At 42.0% G+C, this 22466-nt stretch overlaps 3 protein-coding genes across 6 annotated transcripts in view; 2 read left to right on the forward strand and 1 right to left on the reverse strand.

Annotated features, from left to right (window-relative positions):
- The window catches only part of wdr47a (WD repeat domain 47a), a 16661-nt gene extending 8870 nt beyond the window's left edge, over positions 1 to 7791 (forward strand). For 3 of the 4 annotated variants that reach the window (XM_020616060.1, XM_020616061.1, XM_020616062.1), the window contains exons 9-17: positions 2111 to 2292; positions 3085 to 3330; positions 3416 to 3482; positions 3788 to 3945; positions 4816 to 4985; positions 5077 to 5247; positions 5356 to 5487; positions 5707 to 5925; positions 6054 to 7791. In XM_020616060.1, the coding sequence (XP_020471716.1) occupies positions 2111 to 2292; positions 3085 to 3330; positions 3416 to 3482; positions 3788 to 3945; positions 4816 to 4985; positions 5077 to 5247; positions 5356 to 5487; positions 5707 to 5925; positions 6054 to 6196 (1488 nt within the window). In that variant the 3' untranslated portion in view covers positions 6197 to 7791. The remainder of the gene's footprint in view (positions 1 to 2110; positions 2293 to 3084; positions 3331 to 3415; positions 3483 to 3787; positions 3946 to 4815; positions 4986 to 5076; positions 5248 to 5355; positions 5488 to 5706; positions 5926 to 6053) is intronic. The other variant, XM_020616063.1, reaches the window with a different exon arrangement.
- Positions 7792 to 7873: 82 nt separating this feature from the next.
- gpsm2 (G protein signaling modulator 2) lies at positions 7874 to 17760 on the reverse strand. Its single transcript, XM_020616064.1, has 16 exons — positions 17544 to 17760; positions 16624 to 16662; positions 14301 to 14618; positions 12146 to 12367; positions 11934 to 12069; positions 11677 to 11816; positions 11423 to 11546; positions 11184 to 11299; positions 10452 to 10607; positions 9986 to 10094; positions 9764 to 9893; positions 9594 to 9670; positions 9219 to 9407; positions 8951 to 9110; positions 8673 to 8860; positions 7874 to 8149 (listed from the first exon to the last, which is right to left on the reverse strand). The coding sequence occupies exons 3-16, from the start codon at positions 14363 to 14365 to the stop codon at positions 7988 to 7990; spliced, it is 1974 nt and encodes a 657-aa protein (XP_020471720.1). The 5' UTR covers positions 14366 to 14618; positions 16624 to 16662; positions 17544 to 17760; the 3' UTR covers positions 7874 to 7987.
- Positions 17761 to 17852: 92 nt separating this feature from the next.
- aknad1 (AKNA domain containing 1) lies at positions 17853 to 22400 on the forward strand. The gene is made up of 9 exons (XM_020615971.1): positions 17853 to 18272; positions 18927 to 19170; positions 19471 to 20663; positions 20817 to 20891; positions 21004 to 21112; positions 21650 to 21795; positions 21882 to 21941; positions 22055 to 22188; positions 22295 to 22400. The coding sequence occupies exons 2-9, from the start codon at positions 18966 to 18968 to the stop codon at positions 22398 to 22400; spliced, it is 2028 nt and encodes a 675-aa protein (XP_020471627.1). The 5' UTR covers positions 17853 to 18272; positions 18927 to 18965.
- Positions 22401 to 22466: the final 66 nt, after the last annotated feature.

The following is a 22466-nucleotide window of genomic DNA, read 5'->3' on the forward strand; positions in this document are numbered from 1 at the left end:
TTCTGTGCTGCTGTTGTCTGTGAAGACTGGTAACCCACTGGCTGTCTCATGCTTTCTATTCTGGGCTTCTTGTGCAGTTCAGTGTGAGGTTCGTGCTTTGCTCTGCCTTCCCCGTAACCCTGGAGACACACAAAGAGACCAGAAACAGAAGCAGACTTTGGTGCCCCTGTGATCTCTCTGTCACACTCCTGTGCTCTCTTTCTTTCTTTCCTGTCTGCCCTTCATCTTTTTTTCCAGCACTGGCACAGTGTCTCTCCTCTCTGAACATACAGTGGGTACGGAAAGTATTCAGACCCCCTTAAATTTTTCACTCTTTGTTATATTGTTATATTAAGTTCATTTTTTCCTCATTAATGTACACACAGCACCCCATATTGACAGAAAAACACAGAATGTTTGACATTTTTGCAGATTTATTAAGGACGTGATTAGGAAAGCCACACACCTGTCTATATAAGACCCTTCAGCTCACAGTGCATGTCAGAGCAAATGAGAATCATGAGGTCAAAGGAACTGCCTGAAGAGCTCAGAGACAGAATTGTGGCAAGGCACAGATCTGGCCAAGGTTACAAAAAAATTTCTGCTGCACTTAAGGTTCCTAAGAGCACAGTGGCCTCCATAATCCTTAAATGGAAGACGTTTGGGACGACCAGAACCCTTCCTAGGGCTGGCCGTCTGGCCAAACTGAGCTATCGGGGGAGAAGAGCCTTGGTGAGAGAGGTACAGAAGAACCCAAAGATGACTGTGGCTGAGCTCCAGAGATGCAGTCGGGAGATGGGAGAAAGTTGTAGAAAGTCAACCATCACTGTAGCCCTCCACCAGTCGGGGCTTTATGGCAGAGTGGCCTGACGGAAGCCTCTCCTCAGTGCAAGACACATGAAAGCCCGCATGGAGTTTGCTCAAAAACACCTGAAGGACTCCAAGATGGTGAGAAATAAGATTCTGTGGTCTGATGAGACCAAGATAGAACTTTTTGGCCTTAATTCTAAGCGGTATGTGTGGAGAAAACCAGGCACTGCTCATCATCTGTCCAATACAGTCCCAACAGTGAAGCATGGTGGTGGCAGCATCATGCTATGGGGGTGTTTTTCAGCTGCAGGGACCGGACGACTGGTTGCAATCGAGGGAAGGGTGAATGCGGCCAAGTACAGGGATATCTTGGACGAAAACCTTCTCCAGAGTGCTCAGGACCTCAGACTGGGCCGAAGGTTCACCTTCCAACAAGACAATGGCCCTAAGCACACAGCTAAAATAACGGAGTGGCTTCCCAACAACTCCGTGACTGTTCTTGAATGGCCCAGCCAGAGCCCTGGCTTAAACCCAATTTAGCATCTCTGGAGAGACCTGAAAATGTCAACCAATGTTTACCATCCAACCTGACAGAACTGGAGAGGATCTGCAAGGAGGAATGGCAGAGTATCCCCAAATGCAGGTGTGAAAAACTTGTTGCATCATTCCTAAAAAGACTCATGGCTGTATTAGCTCAACAGGGTGCTTCTACTAAATACTGAGCAAAGGGTCTGAATACTTATGACCATGTGATATTTCAGTTTTTCTTTTTTAATAAATCTGCAAAAATGTCAAACATTCTGTGTTTTTCTGTCAATATGGGGTGCTGTGTGTACATTAATGAGGAAAAAAATGAACTTAAATGATTTTAGCATATGGCTGCAATATAACAAAGAGTGAAAAATTTAAGGGGGTCTGAATACTTTCCGTACCCACTGTATCCATTCCCATAACATTGTGAGGACAGGAAGCAGAGGACAGAGCAGGGAAGTGACCCTCTCACCCTCCTTCCACTTCTAACACCGGAGCCGCTGACTTTGATCAGTATTAAACAGTTGGTTATGGCCTTCAGATCTGAACATGCTTCACTGTGTGTTGTGGATGTGGCTGTTGATAAAGGTTAAAGCTCTTCATGTAACATGGTACAGGTATTTAAAATGTCTCTTTAAACTGTTTCATCTGATTTGCTTATACAAGGTAATTTACCCTGCATATTTAGATTTAATGCAACAAAACACTGGATCTATGGATGACCAGAAAATAAAGTTTTTAGAAAAAAACCTTTTGAAAACTAAAAAACACTTCTGTGTTCAATCCTCAGCTTTGTGAATCCACTGAGAAGTATGAGGAATTTTATCGCCAGCGCTTGCGTGTGCAGCAGCACCTGGAGCAGAAGCAGCAGCAGAGGCAGATGTACCAGCAGATGTTGCTAGAGGGAGGCGTCCAGCAGGATCCCCCGGCCAGCGACATGCAGCACAGCCTCACAGAAAAGTTCCTCAACAGGTACAGACCTTGGAAAAGATGTTATAAATGCCCTGTGTCAGGCAGGGAGTGCACATATACTGTACACCTATCAAGTCATACTGCAGACTTCATCTCGGCGTTGTTCTTGTGCAGGTTGACTGAATTAAGCCTGCTAATTATTGTATGGCTTTCAATATCTTCATACAATAGAGGAGCAGCTGTCAGACAAGGAGTGGCTGACATGTTAAGGCCCCAATAATGATGGGTCCCATGTGGCTTTCCCCAGCATGACACACACCTCCCCCAACCCTGCTTGGAGACCACACTGTACCATCTGTGGTGATGAGCTACATCACAGAACACCCTGTGTGTTGGAACTATACTCAGTAGGATATGCAGAAATAGTACCTGAATGAAACACCTTCTGTGCCAGCTTCAGCATGCTGCCACAAGAGTAAGTTTAGCTTCAACAAAAACAACTTCGTCAGCAGGACAGAGGTCCTTTGATTTGTCTCCTGAGAGTCCCTCCCTGTCTGCCCTCCCCATGTCTATATCCTCTGCATTATTCATAAGGGTAGCGTATGTGCATAATGGTGTCATTGCTTCAGTTTTCTCTTGTCCTCTCCTCTTGTAGTTCTGACTAGACTTAACTAGTATGTCAGCTCAGCCGATTTTCTAAGAGCCTGTACCTAAAGGTGAAGTGACTTCTCTCCTTTTCTGGATAATTGAAAAATACAAGAAAAGAAAGGCAACTCCTAGGAGATGGGGAACATGAGTATTTATGGAGACAGAGCTCATTAATTTAAATGTATTTGTGTGTGTGCTACTCAGGTCCATCCAGAAGCTGGAGGAGCTCAATGTGGGGATGGAGAATTTAGGGGAGGAGGTGAAGTCTCTGGCCCAGCAGTGTAATGGCAATGGGAACACCCCCGCCTCTGAGGACAATAACAACCCTCCATCTGTGACACCGGAGCAGAGCCGGACCCGAGGGGGAGGGGTGCTTAGCAGCACCCCCCAACGTGTCATAGGGGGCCGCGCAGTGCCACCTCCAAATGAATCCCCTGTCGTCTCTCAGAGGTGTGGGGGGGGGAGGTGCATAGAGGAGTTCGGCTTGTGTATCAGAGGTTGATGAATTAGGTGATAAATCTTTTGTGTTTGTCAGCAGTGGGCAGAAACACAAAGGAGATCAGCAGTGTGACTCTCCAGGCTCCTTATCCCGAAGTAAAGAGGTAGGAAAACAAAGAAGCAAGTTAAAAAAGCCAACACAGAAAATGTCATTTTCTGGATGTGCACTCATTTGATCATTCATTGTCTCTGATCGGATTTTAAACTTGATCACATTCCCTTTTGTTTTTGTTGTAAGACGATACAGTAACCACGCTAATTTGACTGATCAGATTAAAACACTCTCACCCCAGTGGTAGTGATGCTACGCTACCATTGTGACAGTATGGCTGTCACCGTGAATTACATGAAATCTGTGTGTTAATGTGTTTTCATATGTGTTTTTTTTTTTTTTTTTTTTTTTTGGCAGAGTGACAAACCAAAAAACCTGTTTGTTCCAGTACATTCCCTGGAAGACACTCAGGCTATTCGTGCTGTTGCCTTTCACCCATCTGGAGCGCTGTACGCCGTGGGCTCCAACTCCAAAACTCTACGTGTGTGTGTTTATCCAGAAACACTGGACACGAGGTAGCCTACAATCTGCTCATCAATGTCCAAGTTAATTGTTCTTAGCATGAGTGGTCCCCTTTATAACAAAATTGTTTCTATGATCAGTAGTTTGATTTGTCCTGTTCCTCCAGAGCTGTGAGCTATTTGTGCAGCCTGAGGCTTCCCACATTTAAGGACTTATAGAAGATGAAAGATACTAACATTTCTTGCACATTTTTTTGTAATTTTTTTGTCATTTAACATTCCCAGTCCTTCTGGTGATGTTCTGTGTAACAGCAACTGACCATGACAGTGACTTAGTGATCTGAACACAAGTGGATGACCGAGACACATCACTGTTCGCGTCTGTCAATATACATGCATCTTCAAAGTGCACAGCTGACCACTTGTGTTCAGATTTTGCTAATGCTGTGAGGCTTCCATTTAAATATCAAACAGCCACAGGCACTATTATTACTGTATGTCTGTGTTTCAGACAAGCGCCAGTAGTCTCCTTAACCAAAGGAGACAAGTGTCAGATTTGTTTCATAATACACCGAGGAATTTGTATCGGACATTTCTCCATGTTTTTTTTTTTTTGTTTTTGAGCACTGGTGTGCTCTAGCCAAAGCAGCCACCATCTGCTGCATTGATGACGTATTTTTCTTGAAGTCCGTGCAGATTCTCAGTCATCCAGGTCATAGTAAGCTGAAAAAACAAAATCAGGTTAGGTTTTTGTTCTATCAGTTGTGAAGCAATTAAAACAAATTGGTCACTTTCAAAAGAGTACACAATCTGGAGGTGATTTTCTCCAGTATATGACAAACTGCCTTGTTTGAATATCTACCAGTTTACTTATTTTCTTTCCCACCATTTGTCCTTTGTCTCGTTCTCCTTTCTTTTCCTCAGTGGGTCAAGTCCAACAAAGCAGCCAGTCGTCCGCTTCAAGAGGAACAAACACCACAAAGGCTCCATCTACTGTGTGGCCTGGAGTCACTGTGGGCAGCTGCTGGCTACAGGCTCCAATGACAAATATGTCAAAGTATTACCTTTCAGTGCAGAGACGTGCAATGCCACAGGTGAGCGCACCCTCACATGAATGCATGGTGATAGTGCTGTTTGCTGGTATCAGCACAGTCTTGTTTTTATTTGTCTTTTTATGTTTTCTAGGCCCAGACCTGGAGTTCAGCATGCACGATGGCACCATCAGAGACCTGGCCTTCATGGAGGGTCCAGAAAGCGGAGGAGCCATCTTGATCAGCGCTGGTGCAGGAGACTGTAACATCTATACCACTGACTGTCAAAGGGGACAGGGTCTGCATGCTCTCAGTGGACACACAGGTGCATTCACGGTGTCACTGACACACCTAACCTCAAAACTGAAGTTTAGATGAGAATGTTTTGTCTGTGTTTTTCTGTGATGAGGAGATTTTTTGTATTGCTTTTCAGGTCACATCCTGTCTCTATACACATGGGGAGGCTGGATGATTGCCTCCGGCTCCCAAGATAAGACAGTGCGTTTCTGGGACTTCAGGGTGCCCAGCTGTGTCCGAGTAGTGGGAACTGCTTTCCATGGCTCCGGTATGTCACCGGCTCTGTCTGTCGGAAGTTTCATCTCCATGTTTGGGTAAATCACAAACTATGAGCAGTGTATGATATCAGAGGTAGTGCAGCTTTTATATCGGGTGCCGGGGCTCTTCATAGAAAAATAATGATCCACTCAGTTTATACAGAAATGGTTTTAGTGGTAATCCTGTACTGGTTTTACAACCACGCCTTTTTTTTTTTTTTACTCCACAGGGAGTCCTGTTGCCTCGGTTGCAGTCGATCCTAGCGGTCGTCTCCTAGCAACAGGACAGGAAGACAGCGCATGCATGCTGTACGACATCAGAGGAGGACGCATTGTCCAGGTGTACCGTCCCCACACCAGTGATGTTCGTTCCGTTAGATTTTCCCCCGGAGCACACTACCTGCTCACTGGTTCCTATGACACAAAGGTCATGGTCACTAACCTTCAAGGTACGTATGACGTCAAGTGAACATGCCTTTATCTGCTGTTAGTTTCTTGATAATCTGTTTTACTGTAACTATTAGAAGTGTTAGCTGGTGCGTGTGATGATTTTCTGAGCTGAACTTCCTGTGTGCAGGTGACCTGACCAAACAGCTGCCTCTGACAGTGGTGGGAGAGCACGGTGACAAGGTGATTCAGTGTCGATGGCACACACAAGACCTGTCCTTCCTCTCATCCTCTGCTGACCGCACCGTCACACTCTGGACACACAATCCATAGCACACACACTGACAACCAGTTGCTGTTATCTAAAAAGACACACCCTAAACCAACACTTCTCCTGCACACACCCAACACTTTGACACACTTACAGCCTGGTGAGCCCATCCCTCCTGTCTATACGAAACCAAACGGATACAAACCTGACACTTCCAAAGCACATGTTGCTTGTTCTCCCTGTTCTTTCACCATAACTGTTATCCTGTTAGGGGTAAAACAGCAGGATTCTTGATTCTTTTCATGCCAGCTGGTGTCCAACATCTTCACCCTGTTCACACACCAGTCAGTCACTGTACATCATTTTCACTGGGGAATGTTGATGTAGACAGGACGAGTGCTTTGTCCATGATGGTGCCTTCCTCGAGTTCTTAGTTCTCATTAGGTAGAAAAGGTAAGATTCTGTTAAATTTTCTGAGAAACATTCCTTCTTCATTGGCATATCATGTCCTTATAGTGGGTGTAATGCTTCTATTGTTTGGGGAAAACAAGTTGAATTTATGGTATAAAATGTGATTTCTTTTTTTTCCCTCAACGTTGGTAGTGAGCTTTTCCTGTGGGATATGCTGCTAACATTACTGTATCCACTGCATAACGGCAACTCAAAATGTGTAGCTCATGCATTTTATTTGAAACCAGTGTTTTTGCACTGAAGCTGTTACAGTGGCATGCTTATGCTTGTTGCAGTGGAAGACCGTTGATATGCATTAAAGGGAAAACACTTATTTGGTTGTTCACCGTCATATTTGATTGTAGGATTTTTCATTATTTGAAAGCTTTGGTTTGTCTCCTGCTATAATAACTGAACAACAGTAAGAGGCAGCACCACAACAAGGGTTTAACCATATGCACAATGAAATATGAAGGAAGCAAGGGTGTTTATTTATTTGGAGCCAGTATTTGGGGCATATGTATTCTGCTCATGTATTTTACTTGCACACTTTGTCTCTTAACGTTGTCTTCTAATATTGATTTACTTACAAAGATGCATATTTAATTTCTGTTAATGTATAGTATATATTGTTTTAACAAATAAGGCCAAACTAATACATACATAGATGTATTTATTTCAGTTGTGTTTATGTATGTACAGTTAACATTTTGGAAATACTAGTGGCTCTTGCATTAAGTCTTTCTAATTGTTGTTTTTAAAAATGTTAGTGACTTGGCTTGAATTAATTTAACTGATGTGTGATTGCTGGTACATTCAATAAAGCGTGTTTTACAAAAACTGCTTCTGTTAACATTAACAGTTGACCTGAATGAGGCTTTATTCTTGTGACCTCACCTAGAACATTTCGTACAAAAGAGCATTCTCATTCTGTTATTAATCAGCTTGCTTAAAATAGCTTTTGATAATTTCCTTTGCCTGAACACAACCAAACAAAGATGTCACATATAAACAAAATACATGTAAATAGTGCTGTCCCTCTGACCTCTGCGTGTAAAACCACATTACTTCATAGTGGTAGGATGGCAGTTACCAGAATCACAACTATCATAAAAAGTACAATAAATACATTACTGTAGATGTGTATTGAAAATACACAAAAAGTACAATGAAATATGTAGGGGCACAAAAATCTGAAAAAGGATTTTAAAAAAAAAGCTACACTTTTGTCCCTGATACCACTGAGAGTCTGTTGCTGTTGTGCATGTTGTGTGAAACAAGTCCTCGTATCTTTCCATACTGTTTACTACACACAGTGCTTTGTTTGTCTGAAAGGACAAATATTCAGAGACTATGGGCTTTTCAACCTGTCCCTTTAGTGCTTGGTTCAGTTGGAGCTGGGCTTAAGCTGTAGTATTTGCTGCAGAAGGCAGCGTGACACGCTGCTCGTCCATTCGTTTGGCCTGAGAGCGCATGATGAGGCTGAAGAAGTCCTCATCTGGTACAGTGGGCCCACGGACCGGAGGAGGGGGAGGGGCACAGCGCTGATCATCCAAACGGGACCCCTGGAAAAAAGACATTAAAGAGGAGATGAGTTGGAGATCTACTCGTGGATCTTTAATGTTCTTGTTTAGAGAAGCATGTCATATTTTCTTCTATTACCATTTTCAGACCTTTTCTGCAAACACTGAATATTTGGTCCTGCTGCTCTTGGAGACACCGAGGGCTAGGCGGAGACTTAGGGGGCACAGAGCATTCTCTGTGGGGGCTCCTAAGTTGTGGAATGCATTGCCCCTTTACATTAGGCAGGCCCCCTCGTTGTCCACTTTTAAAACTTATTTGAAGACTCATCTGTACCGTTTGGCGTTCAAACCAGTAGGAGCCTCTGTCTTGTTGAGCTTTTTTGTTTTATGATGGGTGGTTGTTTTAGTGTGAGCCTGTTTTATTGTTGTGTTTATTGTTATTCTGCTTGTTTTATTGTGTTTTAACGGGTTTTAGTGATATTGTGTTAAGCACTTTGGTCAGCTTCGGCTGTGTTAAACGTGCTATATAAATAAAGTTGATGATGATGATGGTCCAATCAGGTACCTGGCACTTGACGAGCATATCGAAGAAGTCTTCGTCGGGCTCAGCGCTGTCAGCATTGGCCATCAGGTGGCTAAGCACGGCCTGGTTACTGTTTTGACCAAGCCTGAGGCCAGGAAGACTTCCTGCTGCTGCTGACGACTCTAACCGCCTGCCTTTTGTGCCTGAGATGTTGGCAGAATCTGACACAGCTGCAAAGGAGGAGAGAATCAAGGAAAGTGCATAAAGGAAGTTTTACTGTGGGGATTAGAAGACTTTTGAGTGTGAATCTATAAACTCACATTTCCTGACAGCTCTACGTGGAGACTCTGCGCCAGTGTTTAAAGATAGCCTGCTGTCCTTATCCTGTACTGAACAGCGTTGGTCATCCATACGGTTGCTCTGGAAGCGGCTGAGCAGGTCAAAGAAGCCCTCGTCTCCAAGCATATCAGGACTGTGTCTCTGAGAAAGAAAAAACTAATGAGAAAAATGGCAAAACAGAACAGACCTTGAGGAAACTGAATGAAGCAAGTGTGCAGTTATCAGCTGTTTGCACGCTAAGCTGTGTACCTTCTGTGGTCCCTGTGAGGGGGTCTGGCTGGTGTCCAGGGTGTTGCTGGTGTCCTGGAGGACCTTACTGGAGCCACCAGTCTTGTACTTCTTCCCACGGAGACGGTTGACAAAAAACAGCTTGGAAGAGCTCTTAGCCAGGGAGGGTTTGGACTGTTTGGTCAGCAAGTCACTGCTCCACTTCTGACCCTTCAATACACATGAATGCACTTGTTACCACAATGAAGAAAGGAGCTAATCAGAAGAAACACAAAGCTAAGGGAAGACGCTTTGAAAAACCATCAGGCTTAGCAGCAAAGTGTGACTTAGAAGAAGCAGTGACAGAACATGATGTGTTAGTAGACTGTAAACTTCATGTGTGAGAGCAGCTCTTACATTCATCTTGTCTGGAGTGAGCTGCATCAGCTCCAGGTTCTCCATGCTGTGTCTTCTGCTCATCCTGGGCCTCGCTCCTAAAACACATGAACACTGTGAGCACCTGTTATACAAATGACACTGGTAAAATGAAGGTCATAGGGTGTTTGATATGCAAGGGTTTGTTTTACCATGCAGGTTATAGTCTATATCCTTATTTTCTGAGAGGGTAGAGTTATTTGTGCTGTAGCTCAGACCCAGAACCATTTGGAGATCAGACACGTTCATACGAGCCGTCAGCTCACCACTCCTGTCTCCAGTCTGAGGAAATAAAAGTGCACAGGGGATGTTTAGCTTTGCCACCATATGACATCTTGACCTGTTTTTGTTTTTAAAACATTTCATTCATGTACTTCTTTGCAGATCTCCAGGTGTTTCTCGGCAAAGTGCATGGCCTGGTCATGGTTCCCCAACGCAGTGTGGGCATTTCCCAGACTCCAGCATGCACGGCCCTCCCCAATCCTACAACAAAATACATTTAAATCAATGCACAGGGACATATCAAAGTATAAACTGGAAAGGAAAAAGTCTTGGCAACACTTACAGTATTCCAAGCAAGTTTAACACACAGATTGAAGTCCAACACGTGTCTGATGACCCTGAGGAGGGCTTTATGCTGAAATGGGTTGGTCTTCTATCTTTGCATTAATGTTGCCCAGAACACTGCAGGTGTTGACAGACTTTTTGCTTTCCAGTTTGTTTTTCCTGTGTTTGTGCACGTGACAGTGGGTGAGGCTGTGCCAGTAATGTCTGCTGCATATTAAAGTATAGGAATTTTCAGGGGGAAATCTTCCTCCTATAGTGGATGTATGTGTGTACCTGTCATTGAGGTCCTGGGCTATGATGAGGTGCTTGAGGTGGTTGTCTATGGCTCTCTCATAGTCCTGGAGAAGTGTGTAGGTGTTGCCCAGACTGTAGCAGGCCTGGGCCTCCACAGCTCGATCCTTCAACTGCCTCGCCAGCTGCAGTGTCTTCCTGACAAACACACAGACAAACTGGCTCAACGCACTGTAGAGAGCACACAGTAATTGCCTCTGGCTTTCTACAAAACAAATAAATGTTCTCAAAAGCAGTACAGTCTGGGATCAACATATAATATCATACACAAGGGATGGTTCCCTTTGTTAGACACTGAGGTTATTTTTGCAGTTGCCAGAGGGCTGTTCATGGAAGAAAAAAAGAAATCTAAGCTTAATCTATACTTAGTGACACCACACTTAAAAGTGGTCTTTCAACAGACGGAATATACCACACCCATCATATTTACTGTATGTTGGTGGTAGCATGCAGAAAGAGAGGAAAATGATGATTGCTCAGTTAGGCCCCCTCCAGGAAAAACTGCTGTAGACATGAATTTAAAAATAAATTGCACAACCTTAATCTCTTTAGATAAGTTAAACTAGTGACAACCTTTTGCACCTATTAGGTTCCCTTTGTTAAAGGAAAAACTGACTTTACCCAGTATACTGTGTGACAGTTACTGCTGCTGACATAAGATTCTACACTGTAACTTATAGAGAAAAACATTTGTGTGTGTGGACTGTAGATTACTTGTAATGCTCAGCTGCCACTTCAAATTCCCCCAAAAAGATATAGGCATTCCCCAGGTTGCAGTAAGCCCGTCTCTCTGCTGAGCGGTCACCAAACTCCTTAGCGATGAGCAAGCGCTGAAAAACACATTTTATTATTTCTTTTATTAAAGCACTGTAATTAGAAACATATATTCTGACTGATGCATGTTTATAATGGAGCTTTGATTAAAATAAATAGTTTTTAAGATTCCCTCCCACCTGTTCATGAGAAGCCACCGCTTTGCGAAAGTTTCCCAACAAGTAGTATGTGTTACCAAGGTTGCCATACGTTCGACCCTGTGCTGCCCGATCTCCATGTTCCTTCACTATAACTAAGTTTGCCCTGAAAATTCAACATTAAAATCAAATCAGAAAGCAGCTACTACAGATATCTGAAATGCCAGTTAGAATAGCAGCAAGGCCCTCTATTGTATAATCAACGATTACCATGATGAAAACATACAGTGACTCACTCATAGTATTCAGCTGCCTTCCTCAGTGCCATCATGACCTCTTCTGGGAAATCTCCAGGCTCAGCTCCACTCCAGCAGATACTTTTACCTTTTGCATGGTACACGTTCCCAAAGTTATACAGAGCACGTGCCTGACCCACCTAACATAGATCCAGGAAGAACAGGTCAATGGTGAAAGTGTGAATCCCCACCAAGCACCACAGAAAATTTCACTGTATACATTACCACTTATAAGCCTGAGTAAACTGCTTCCTCACCTTGTCATTAGTGTCCCTCGCAATGTCCAAGTGCCTCTGACAGCAAACCACAGCCTCATCAAACCGCCCGAGCACCTTCAATGTGTTGCCAAGGTTTCCACTGGCTTTGGCCTCTCCAAGCAGGTCACCAATTGTCCTGTACAAGTCAGTGTGTTAACAATAATGACAGAATTATCTATTAGCAGAATTAAGACAGCTGTAGTTGGTCTAACCTAGTCAAAGTGAGGTCATGACGGTGAAACTCCAGGGCTTTGGCATAGTCATGCAGATGAAAGTAGGCATTTCCCAGCTGGCTGTAGATGGCACTGAGCACCTGCAGATCCTCTGTGCCCACCTGGATGGCAGCTTCAAAGAAGGACACACCTGCTCTGTAGTCACCTACCTTACAGAGCCGCTCACCCTCCAGCGCCAGCTCCAAGCAAGACACCTCCATCCTACAGCACACAGATGCAGAGTCAGGTGTCTAATAAGGATATGAGCTGCTGTCTGAACTAGCTGAGCCTCAAAAAAAAAAATTAATGAGCAGCTCCCAAGTGTGTAGAATCCAAAGCCAAAGAGGCTGTGGAAAAAAATAGATCTTCTCTGGCTACAGTGAACTCTTTCTAAGCAAAGGCTTTCAACACAAAATGTTATTTAGCTACTTCCTTCCACCCTCAGAGAACAATGGCTCAAACTAGGGTTTATTATGATCTCACATCCCTTTGACATGCCTCAAAAAGTAAAGTGCATCCTGTGTGCAGTCAAACGAAACAAACAGCAGGCTGAAAAATCACAATGTTTATTAGCAGTGTTTAGAATTACAAAAGGTTTAAATATCTTGTCTTAAGTCTTCAAAGAGCCATATTATTGACTTTATCCCAATAACTACAAGATGTATAACAAACATTTCAAAGTGGTTCCTCTAAATCAATTGAATAACATAGCTGTGTGGAGTTAGATACTTATCTGCAGATGGATTATTATAAGTGACATATCTGAGAAAAATAAAAACTATTAGGCTGCCAATTTTTGTTTTTCAGGAAACTGCACTGCTGCAAAGAGATCAGCTTCACACAACTCGATTATTTTTGTTTATCGCCAGCTTTCCTTCTGTACCCAACCAAGGTTTACTCAGAAACACTGATATAACACAATCTAGCCTGGATTCCTCACATGAAGTCACAGCTTACATAGTCTGTGGTGTGCACTTAAAGTGACACAAAAACACCAGACAAAGTAGCTGGTTTCATCATAAGGCTAGGCTATAATTTGTGAACAAAGACAAACACGGTGTCCTGAATAGTAAAAAAAAAAAAGCTCATGAAATCGGTGGTGTCAGGCCTTAAATTGGAAGTGCCTACATTGTTTACTACCAAGTCAGCATATCATTTAACACTACAGCTGTGGCAAACTCTAGCCTACCTGCTGGCTGTTCACATCTTACAACAAAAACAAAAGCACATGGAGCATCTGAGAGGCATCTACTGAGGAAAAACTTCCAGAATGCAGCTCCTTTTTTTCCCCTCTGAACCATGGAGAGATTAACACGTCATATCTTAGCAGACAAAGTAGTTGATGAAGATCTTGATTGTTATTCATTTAAGTCTAATTTTTAGCATCACACATTGGAAAATTTTCAAGGTGACATGTGTGAAGTTGCCATGGTATCAATGCATGATGGAAAGGCAAATGCTCAATCAGCATTTTCTCAGCTAATCTGCTTGTGTTTCAAGCCCTCACTTCCAGCCTGGTCACCTGAGATTACAGCTATAGAGTGTGCAACCAACCGATTAAAACCCTGATGAGTGCTAAGTAGCTTTACTAGATATGTCAGACACAAGCAGACTCTGTAGTGTAGTATAATGAAATCAATTAATTGAAGTAACCATCCTAACAGAAGTACTCATTGCAGAATACAGACGCTTACTTTATCCAAACAAATTGGACACATGTGTGCCAAAAAACGAAGTCACCAGTGATGAATTTTTCAGGGCTTGTTAAATATTGAAACTAGCCAGAGAAGGTCTTTGTTAGTCAAGTGGGACCTGCTGCCAGAGCTCTTTCTTTACCTGGGTATGTAGAGACAGCTGGCTGATGCTCATTTTTTAGGATTCTCACCTGCCTTTTATCAACAAACTCACACAAAGCACTGCAAAATGAGTCTCCCACTATCTACTTAACTTAAGCCCCAACTCTTACGTCCATATTACACATGATACCATACATTACTCAACACCAAATAAGTAAATACTTCATCAGTGATTAACAAGCATTAAGATAATTGTAGCTTTTCTTCTCTTAATCCCCAAAAGTTTCCATGGTCTCATTAAACATAATGAGCGGGAAAAAGATGAATAGCTAAAACACAGTGCCACACTTTCTACCTACCTGTAGCGGACATGAAAGGACTGCTCCTCAGCTCGCATGCTAACCACTGAGCCACTGGTATCCATTGAAGTGCATAATATGAGGGAAAATCCCAGTTTTGTTCCCAAAAAAATGGTTGTGTTTTATGACAATAGCCAACAAGAAGGAAAAAATAAAGTCTTTGGTTAAAGAGGAGGCGATCCAAATGACAAAAATCACCCGATGTTGGAAAGTATCTCCTGAGTGCTGACAGGGGAAGGTTAACCTGTGAGCGTCACGCCGCACGGCTGCTTTTGTACACTGTGTGTTTTGCGTCACTGCCCCTCAATCGGTGGCACTCTGTGAAGAGAACACAAGATGCTCAATGTGAAGCCTCATTCTGGCCACACGGTGCCATGGCAACACCAACCAAACTGCAGCGTACACAAGCGGGGCAGGCAGGGAGTGAGTGAGCAGGGCGGGAATGAATGGAGGGGGTCATCAGACAAACTGTCAGTCTAAGAAGGTGACTCACTTGATCTGGACTTAGACATGTGCGTATTCACCAGAAAGTTGATAAAAGATGAGAAAGCAATGGACACCTCACGATGTAACAGATATGCAAGCAGAGAGTTGCATGATTTGTCAAGAAAAATGTCACTGAATTAGAAGACAAGCGCAGAAACATAAGCTACTAAAACCTTCTGTGTGCATGTGACTTCCACCAAAAGAAAGGACAGTGATAAGCAAGCTAAAAGGATTAGACTGCACCAAGTAAAGAACAGAGCTAACCATTACCTAATTTCTCCATGAGGTCATAGTAGCCACACTCAATGTACCCCAAGTTTAACCCATCAGCCCCTCCTCCTGTGCATACACATAAGGTGGGAAATGGGGCAGACTACATATTTGCAAACTTGGTTAATTCTTTATGCAAAAAAAAACAAAAACAAACAAACAAACAAACAAAAAAAAACATCTCAAAGTCTGAATTTTTTGATTAGGCATTGTTATTGACCAAAATGGTCAAACCTATATATAGGTCCCTCATTACTGACCTACCCCTAATGCCTTACTGTATTATCTTAACATATTCCTATTATTAATAACTATGTGAATACAGGACAGAGTCTTCGGTTGTAACTGTGCATCTGACTGTCGACATCAAAGACAAGTAGGTCAGGAAAAATGAAAAACAGAGAACCTCAGAGTATCAAATTTGATGAAATCTAAAATCCTTCTTATGACAATAGCAATAACTATTACTTGCCTATTTTAAAATTACTTGAAAATAAAACAATTATCAGATACCTACTAAATTTATAAATTCAGGTCCAGTTCTGCCTACATAACAAGGAGCCCAATATTCACAGAGTAGCTTGGATTAAACCTTTACTCTGGTCTAGGCTTGCTGAGCTGGTACTTTTTATTTTTGACAAGTATTAGCTCAGCACTGAGCTCATACAAATGTTAAAAACAAATGACAACTAAAACAACAACAATAAATAATAAAAAAAAAAAGACAACATGCAACATCTTAAATATACCTTGTTGTGGCCAGAATTTAATTTTCAATTGGCATTAACGTGTATACATTTCTCAAAAACACAGAGGCTTGTGTGTTTTGTTTTGTTTTTTTGCAAATACATGAGTTTGTAAACCTAACTTTACTGCTGACACAGCACTTTTCTTGAGGAAAGACCTGTATTATACTATAATCTATAAATTAACAAATCAAAAACAGGCTATGTCCATTTATAATATACAGTGTTTAAGCATCTTGCAGAGGGAGAGAGAGAGAGAGCGAGAGCGAGACAGTATGAGAATCAAATCATGGTTTTGCCCAGACTGGTAGTCTTGCTACTATGAGAATCCTTACTTATAAAAGGTTACCATACTAACTAAAGCCCAGGACTTTTGGGGACTGTGCAGTACATGTTCCTACACATTATTATAATCACCAATTGATGCGTGCCAGTAGTATGTGCTGCCTTTTCCACCATTGTATGCCAACTGGGTGTGTTTCTGAGAGACCTGCTCACAAAGCTACACTGTGCCCGAACATGTGTAACAAGGTGACGGAATGTGTGTCTAAAAGCACGTCAAAAGCAGAAAAATAGGTTGTTTTTCAATGACAGCTTCAAGGGAAGTAATCACTGACTCTTTCTTGAGTCAAACACAACATGATTTCATCTTTAACAGATGTGATCTATTTTCTTTGTGCCCACTGATGCACTAAAATGACTACTGCCTCTGACTGCAACATCTAAATATGGAAACACCACTCAGCAGTACACCATGAGCCAGCAAAATCCTGCACCAAAACAAAGGAAAGAAATGGCTAAATAAGTACTGGGATACTGACCGATAATTCTTCCACACAGGAACAGGAAATCTAGGAAGCCTGCAAGGAAAAGTGTTGTGACCATCAGTAAAACAAACTAATGCTGCAGCACTTGGTGTTTTGATTATGAACATACGATACATTTTGCCTTAAATGATTATGAACACTGTGATACAGATTTGATATGACATTAAAGTTAAACTTAAACTATAATGTTTGGTGATTTAGTGCTCCAAGTGATATTTACACTCAGCTACCAGTTCATTAGTGTAACTAAATACTAGAAATATCTCGCAGCACGCCCATCATTTTTAAGTAATACTTCTAAAACGGTTTCAACAAAAACTAAAACTGAAGTATTTCTGCAGAGCTACTGTAACAGTTTTTGCTAGGTGTACCTAATAAAGTGACAACTGAGTAAATGCCATAAACTAGAGGTTTATTTTAGTATTGGATAAACTACATACCGTGAGTATAATATGTAATGTGGAATGACATCTTCATGAAACTGGCCATTGCGCAAGACAACTATTCATTTAATTATCTTTATTAAGTATAGTCATACAGTAAAATGCTAAAACATACTGTATATGACTGCTTTATGAATTTGATGTTGGCATAAACAAATGATACAACCACAAATTATGATGGAACTACGTTAATCAATAATGTTAGCTGTTAACGTTATGACATCTTATCTGGACACAACTCTGTTCTAACTGCACTCAAACAGAGTTGTTGTTACTCAGGGAAGATGTTTGACTAAGGAGCGGAATGTAAACACCAAACTTTCGAAATGGGTACTACTGTCACAGTTGCACTCAATATGTCAAAATTAACGCTAGTTAGAAGACACAACCATGAACGGTACATTCATCTCTCTATTACTCAACCAGCTAAACACTATCTAGCTTAGTTAGCATGTTAGCTGCTAAACTTACGTTAGACGATCCAGTTCGAACAATTGGGACTTCCCTTCTTTACTTAAAATGAAAACATGGTGCCGTTTCAAAAAAAGAACGGCTACAAATTAAAGACAAAATGTACTATATCCAGCCTAACACAACATTATTTCTTAACTTTGATAAAACTTCGGTTTAACTTCGATGAGAAAGAAGAAAACCCTTAACAGCCTGTAACAGCGTATGTCCTTTCAGCATCCAGCCAATCAGAGGACGGGATTCAAAGATAGCCACGCCCACAATAACAGTCATTGGACCAATAAATTTGAATAGAAAAGAGATGACGTATTGTAGTAAAACAGCTGTCAGCATCTGGCTAGTACAAGTATTATTGTGCTTGAATTGTTTTACACTATTCGCTGTCGTTTAAGGAAGCTTAAAAGATACGACTATTATCTCATTGAATACATAAAACGCTGTCCTAAAGCCAACTTGTAAACAGTATGTAACTTCTGCAGTAGTCTTCTAGGGGAAGTTTCACTACCGCCGTTACCTAGCAACCACACTCGGCTAGTCTCTCCAGACGTCCAGTGCTGCTATGTACATAATTCATGATGCCACCGAAACCAAACCTGTCTGAAGAAACCATATGTCAAGAAAGACAGAGAGAGAAACACTGTACTTAGTTGCAGTATGATACCAGGAGCAAAAGCATAACTGTGGATTGGATCAACTTAAAACAAATATGGTGAAGGCGTCATAACCAAAGTAAGTTACCACCACCACCACTAAAATATCGCTTTTTATCGTGGCGCATAAGCTGCATTCATGTGCTACTTTGTGGACTATTTATTGTGAGTGGGTTTAAGTGTCAGATAGTGATTCTCAAGGACCGGCTAGAGCGTATGGAAAGTCGGTATGGGAGGGTGTTGATGACATGCTACTGAACTGAATGAGCTAAGGTCAGTGTGCACGTTGCACTCACTCCAAGCTGTGCAGGGCTCACGTTATTACGAGAAAATACAGTATGTTGTTATCATGACAAAATAGTCCACCGTACTTCGTTACAACGAGGAAATAACGTATGTCGCCTTATGCTGTAGATAGAGTGCTTTCAGTGCCTTCTAATCCAGGAGTCTGACAACACTTAAAATGCCAGACTTTTACTTGTAATGGAATATTTTGATTTTATGGAATTGCTCTTATTTAACTGAAGGGTCTGAATACAACTTTTTCTTTCAGCCATAAATGTCATTCACACATACCACCTTACATGTATGTCAGGCAAACCACACAGTGTATTGCTTGTTGAATAAATAATGGCTTAGCACATTTTGATCCAGTGTTGTCAGCTCATAAGTAGTGTTGCTAAGAGATGAACAGGTGCTCCATTGTCCTTCCTTATCCCCTGTTTTATCACAGTTGAAGAGAGGTTGAATAGGACATCCAGAGAAACTGTCCATGGAGGGAAACCCAGAGGAGTCCGACAAGGATGTTCAGGGAGAGGACAAGTCCTTGGTGCTGTGGGAGAAGTGCATCGAGCAGAGCATCTTTGTTGACCTAAGTGAGGATGAAAGTCTCCACTTCAGTGATCTGGAGAATAACTTACCTTTACATCTGTCCCAGGCAGAGTCTGCTGCCTCAGAGCCAAGCATCCATCTCAGTGGTACGTCTGGGGGCAACCATTGGTGTGCATGTCCATTCAGTGTTATAAACTATAGTGACTGCCTGTTCTGAACCATACAGAACACTGTTATGTTATAACACATGTAGCAAAGTTTGCATTTAGCAACAAGCTACAATGTTGCTCAGATACTCTTAAAGACCATTAGTGGTGACTGTATTGGACATTTGTTAAGTTTAAATACACAAAGGACAGAAGAGGTCATGGAAAGGGTGACACCTAAATTAATCCATGTGATGACCTAATTAGGCATTTGTGTTGTTGGTGTTATTTAATTTGCAGGGAGTGCAGCGCTGTCAGCCTTGGATGACAGCTCCTCAGAGTCCAGTATTGTCAGCAGTCAGAGTGAGAGATTGGCAGAAAGCAAGACTAAGAGCAGCATATTGCATGTGTCTGCCCAAAGACCAAACACAATGCAAGATGAGCCACCCTTAAACAGAGGGTTTGAGGACCCAGGGCAAAATACAAGTGACGAGGATCAGGATGATCTACCTTATGATGGTGAGCTTGGAAGTCCCTACTTCAACCAGACAGCTGGGTCTGATGGTAACATGAGCTCTGATGGAAGAGAAACAGTTCATACAAGTCCTGATGCTCCTGGTCTGCTTGAATTGACTCCTACAGAAAGCGATGATACCACTGATTGTTTGATTCTTCTTGAGCATAATACTGAGAAATCAGCTACACTGTCAAAAGAGGATGCCAGCACCAGACAGGGTAACATTTGTGATGCTTACAAGACAAGCGTGGTGGCTCCATCATGCCCTAGTCCTGCAGACATTAACCAGCTGTTGCTGCAGCACTTCTCTCAGGAGGAGTTGCTGCAGTCAAGTAGGCTGATTGAGGCAGAGACCCTGCCAGAAGTGTCCCTGCTGGAGAGTGTGGATGACACTGCTTTTAGCTCAGCTTCAATACATAACAGCCTAGTAATTCATAGTAACTCCTCACGGAGCCCTGCTTGTAAGATTAATCAGAGTTTCTGCTCTGGCATGACTGAAGTAAAGAGTAATACTGCATCAAAAAATTCAAGGTCAGAGGAGGAACCAGAAAGAAAAATTGATAATGTCATCTCTGCTGCTACTGACAGCATTGCACCCAACTCTGCAAGTAGAGACTCAAACCGGAGCAGTGGGGATAACAGTGCCGTAGATGTTGTGAAAGACCAAAAGGGTTCAAAAGTCCCACTTGTGCGCACCAGGTCCTTAGGTGAGATGAAATATGGACAAGGCCAAGTCCATTACCCCCTTCCTGATTTTTCCAAGGTTGCACCCAAGGTAAAAATTCCCAAAGCTCCCAGTGGACCCGCCAGACCTGTTCCACAGAGCCCCAGCACCATGCACAGAGCCCAATCTCCTCTGGGTATGTTGGAGTTGATCAGCAGAGTCCTGGAGGATTCAGTGCAGTCATCTGACAAGCCTTATGTCTTCAAAGGTGAGGACAAACAGACGCCTCCAGCATCTGTAAATCACCTGCAGGTAGGAAATCTTCAGAATTTACTCCCAATATTGCACCTGTACCTAGGGCATTTGGTGTATTTTGCTTGAATTTCCTCATACTCTAACAAATAATGTGAATGCTGTGCTCTTAAACAAAATGACTACCATTTAACTTGTTCCTCATTTCTGTAGGCTGAATATGACAAATTACTAACTAAATATGCGGAGGCAGAGAACCTTATTGATCAGATGAGACTAGGAACCAATGTAAGTTGTTCATGTTTGACTGATGGAAACCATGCAGGTGTTTGACAAATTAAAATTTGTTAAAAGTCATATTTTCAATGCAAGTTACAAATGTATTAATTTTTTTCTGCAGATTCAGCCTTCCTCAGAACCAATGCTTTATTTAGATGCGGAATATCCTGAGAATCTGATTGCTGATGATCTTCAGAGAAACTCCTTGACTTCTCACCTTCCCCTATCAGGTACATCTCTGACATCTGATATTATAACAGGATGACACAGGTTGCTGTTACAGTACCTGCAAATTACACAGTGAAGTGCAGCTGGTTTCCATATACACAAATGGGGTCAGATGACCCTGTTCTAGTTACACAAATATCTTTACAATGCTTTTGGAGCACTTCACTTAATTGGAAAATAATGACTATAAACTGGACAATCTTAACCACACTAAAATATGTGCCTTTTGATTACTACAGCAAATCAATATCACGAGTAACTGTATGCATCAGGTGCAATGTTTCATCTTCATTAATTACAAAATAACAAATTCTTTACAATGATACACAGAAAGCACAAAATATTAGGCAAGCTTACTTTGTTCATTGAGACACTGATGAGGTAAATAAAGAAAAGAAAAGAAAAGAAAAGATCATCCTTTGATTCCCCTTATCAATAACAACATGGATGTGGATGTTTCTCAAGGACTCAGTATCAAAGACTCATAGCTTGCCAGCTTACATTTGGTGTGTATCACTTCAGTCTTGCTTTGTTTTCAGAAAACCTGGATGAAAAAGGAGCAGAAAGCAACATTACAGAGGTGAACATTACTGGAGGTTTTGCCACCCAGCCCGAAGAGGTTCCCAGTGATGGGGAAAGAATGACTGCTGAGCTGAGGGACATCATCACCCAGTTCATGCACAAGGTAGGTTTGAAGGTGTGCCAGATATTACCAAGATACCATTAAATAAAATGTAACAATTTACTTCTAAATCTATTTCTTCTGCTCAGGTGAAAGAATTCAAATTCAGCGTAAGCGACATGTCAGTAAGCACAGCAGAACAGCAAATGGTAAGAACTGTTCACATCCTACATACAGCAGGATAATTTTTGATTTTTAATGTAAGGTGGTTCCTTTTTTTTACTTCTTCATGTGCATAAATATGAAATTTGTCTTTTGTCAGATGTTGAGGAGCATGGTGGAGGCTCAGGACCAGCTGGAGAGAAAATACATCAGTAAGAAGGAGGAGCACAGGGCTCTGGAGATGCAGAACTACATGGGCCTGTCCAGGAATACTGGCACCTTCGACCCAAACAGGTTAAAGAGACCGCACTATTGCACCTGTATGAATATGACAGTATCATAGTACTGTAATGCATCCATTAATGTGTGTGTGTGTGTGTGTGTGTTGACACGTGTGCAGGCTGGTGGAGGGAGACATATTCAGGATAGGGATGCACCTTGAGGACATAAAGGAGATGTTAGATAAAAATATGTGTGAGCAGATTTCTCCACCTCATTCGTCCTGAATATGACAGGATCATTGTACTATAATGCATCCATTAATGTGTGTGTGTGTGTGTGTGTGTTGACAC

This window comes from Monopterus albus, unplaced genomic scaffold (assembly GCF_001952655.1).
Source record: "Monopterus albus unplaced genomic scaffold, M_albus_1.0 scaffold172.1, whole genome shotgun sequence".
Taxonomy (NCBI): Eukaryota; Metazoa; Chordata; class Actinopteri; order Synbranchiformes; family Synbranchidae; genus Monopterus; species Monopterus albus.

What these genes read in the sequence shown, in the direction of transcription:
- aknad1 (XM_020615971.1), top strand. Translation starts at nt 18,966, where the DNA reads ATGGAGGGAAACCCAGAGGAGTCCGACAAGGATGTTCAGGGAGAGGAC. An exon ending in GCCAAGCATCCATCTCAGTG is followed by an intron (nt 19,171 to 19,470) that starts GTACGTCTGGGG and finishes TTTAATTTGCAG; the next exon opens with GGAGTGCAGCGCTGTCAGCC. An exon ending in TCACCCAGTTCATGCACAAG is followed by an intron (nt 21,796 to 21,881) that starts GTAGGTTTGAAG and finishes TCTTCTGCTCAG; the next exon opens with GTGAAAGAATTCAAATTCAG.
- gpsm2 (XM_020616064.1), bottom strand. Translation starts at nt 14,365, where the DNA reads ATGGATACCAGTGGCTCAGTGGTTAGCATGCGAGCTGAGGAGCAGTCC. An exon ending in CATGACCTCACTTTGACTAG is followed by an intron (nt 12,070 to 12,145) that starts GTTAGACCAACT and finishes TGACTTGTACAG; the next exon opens with GACAATTGGTGACCTGCTTG. An exon ending in CGAGGGACACTAATGACAAG is followed by an intron (nt 11,817 to 11,933) that starts GTGAGGAAGCAG and finishes GATCTATGTTAG; the next exon opens with GTGGGTCAGGCACGTGCTCT.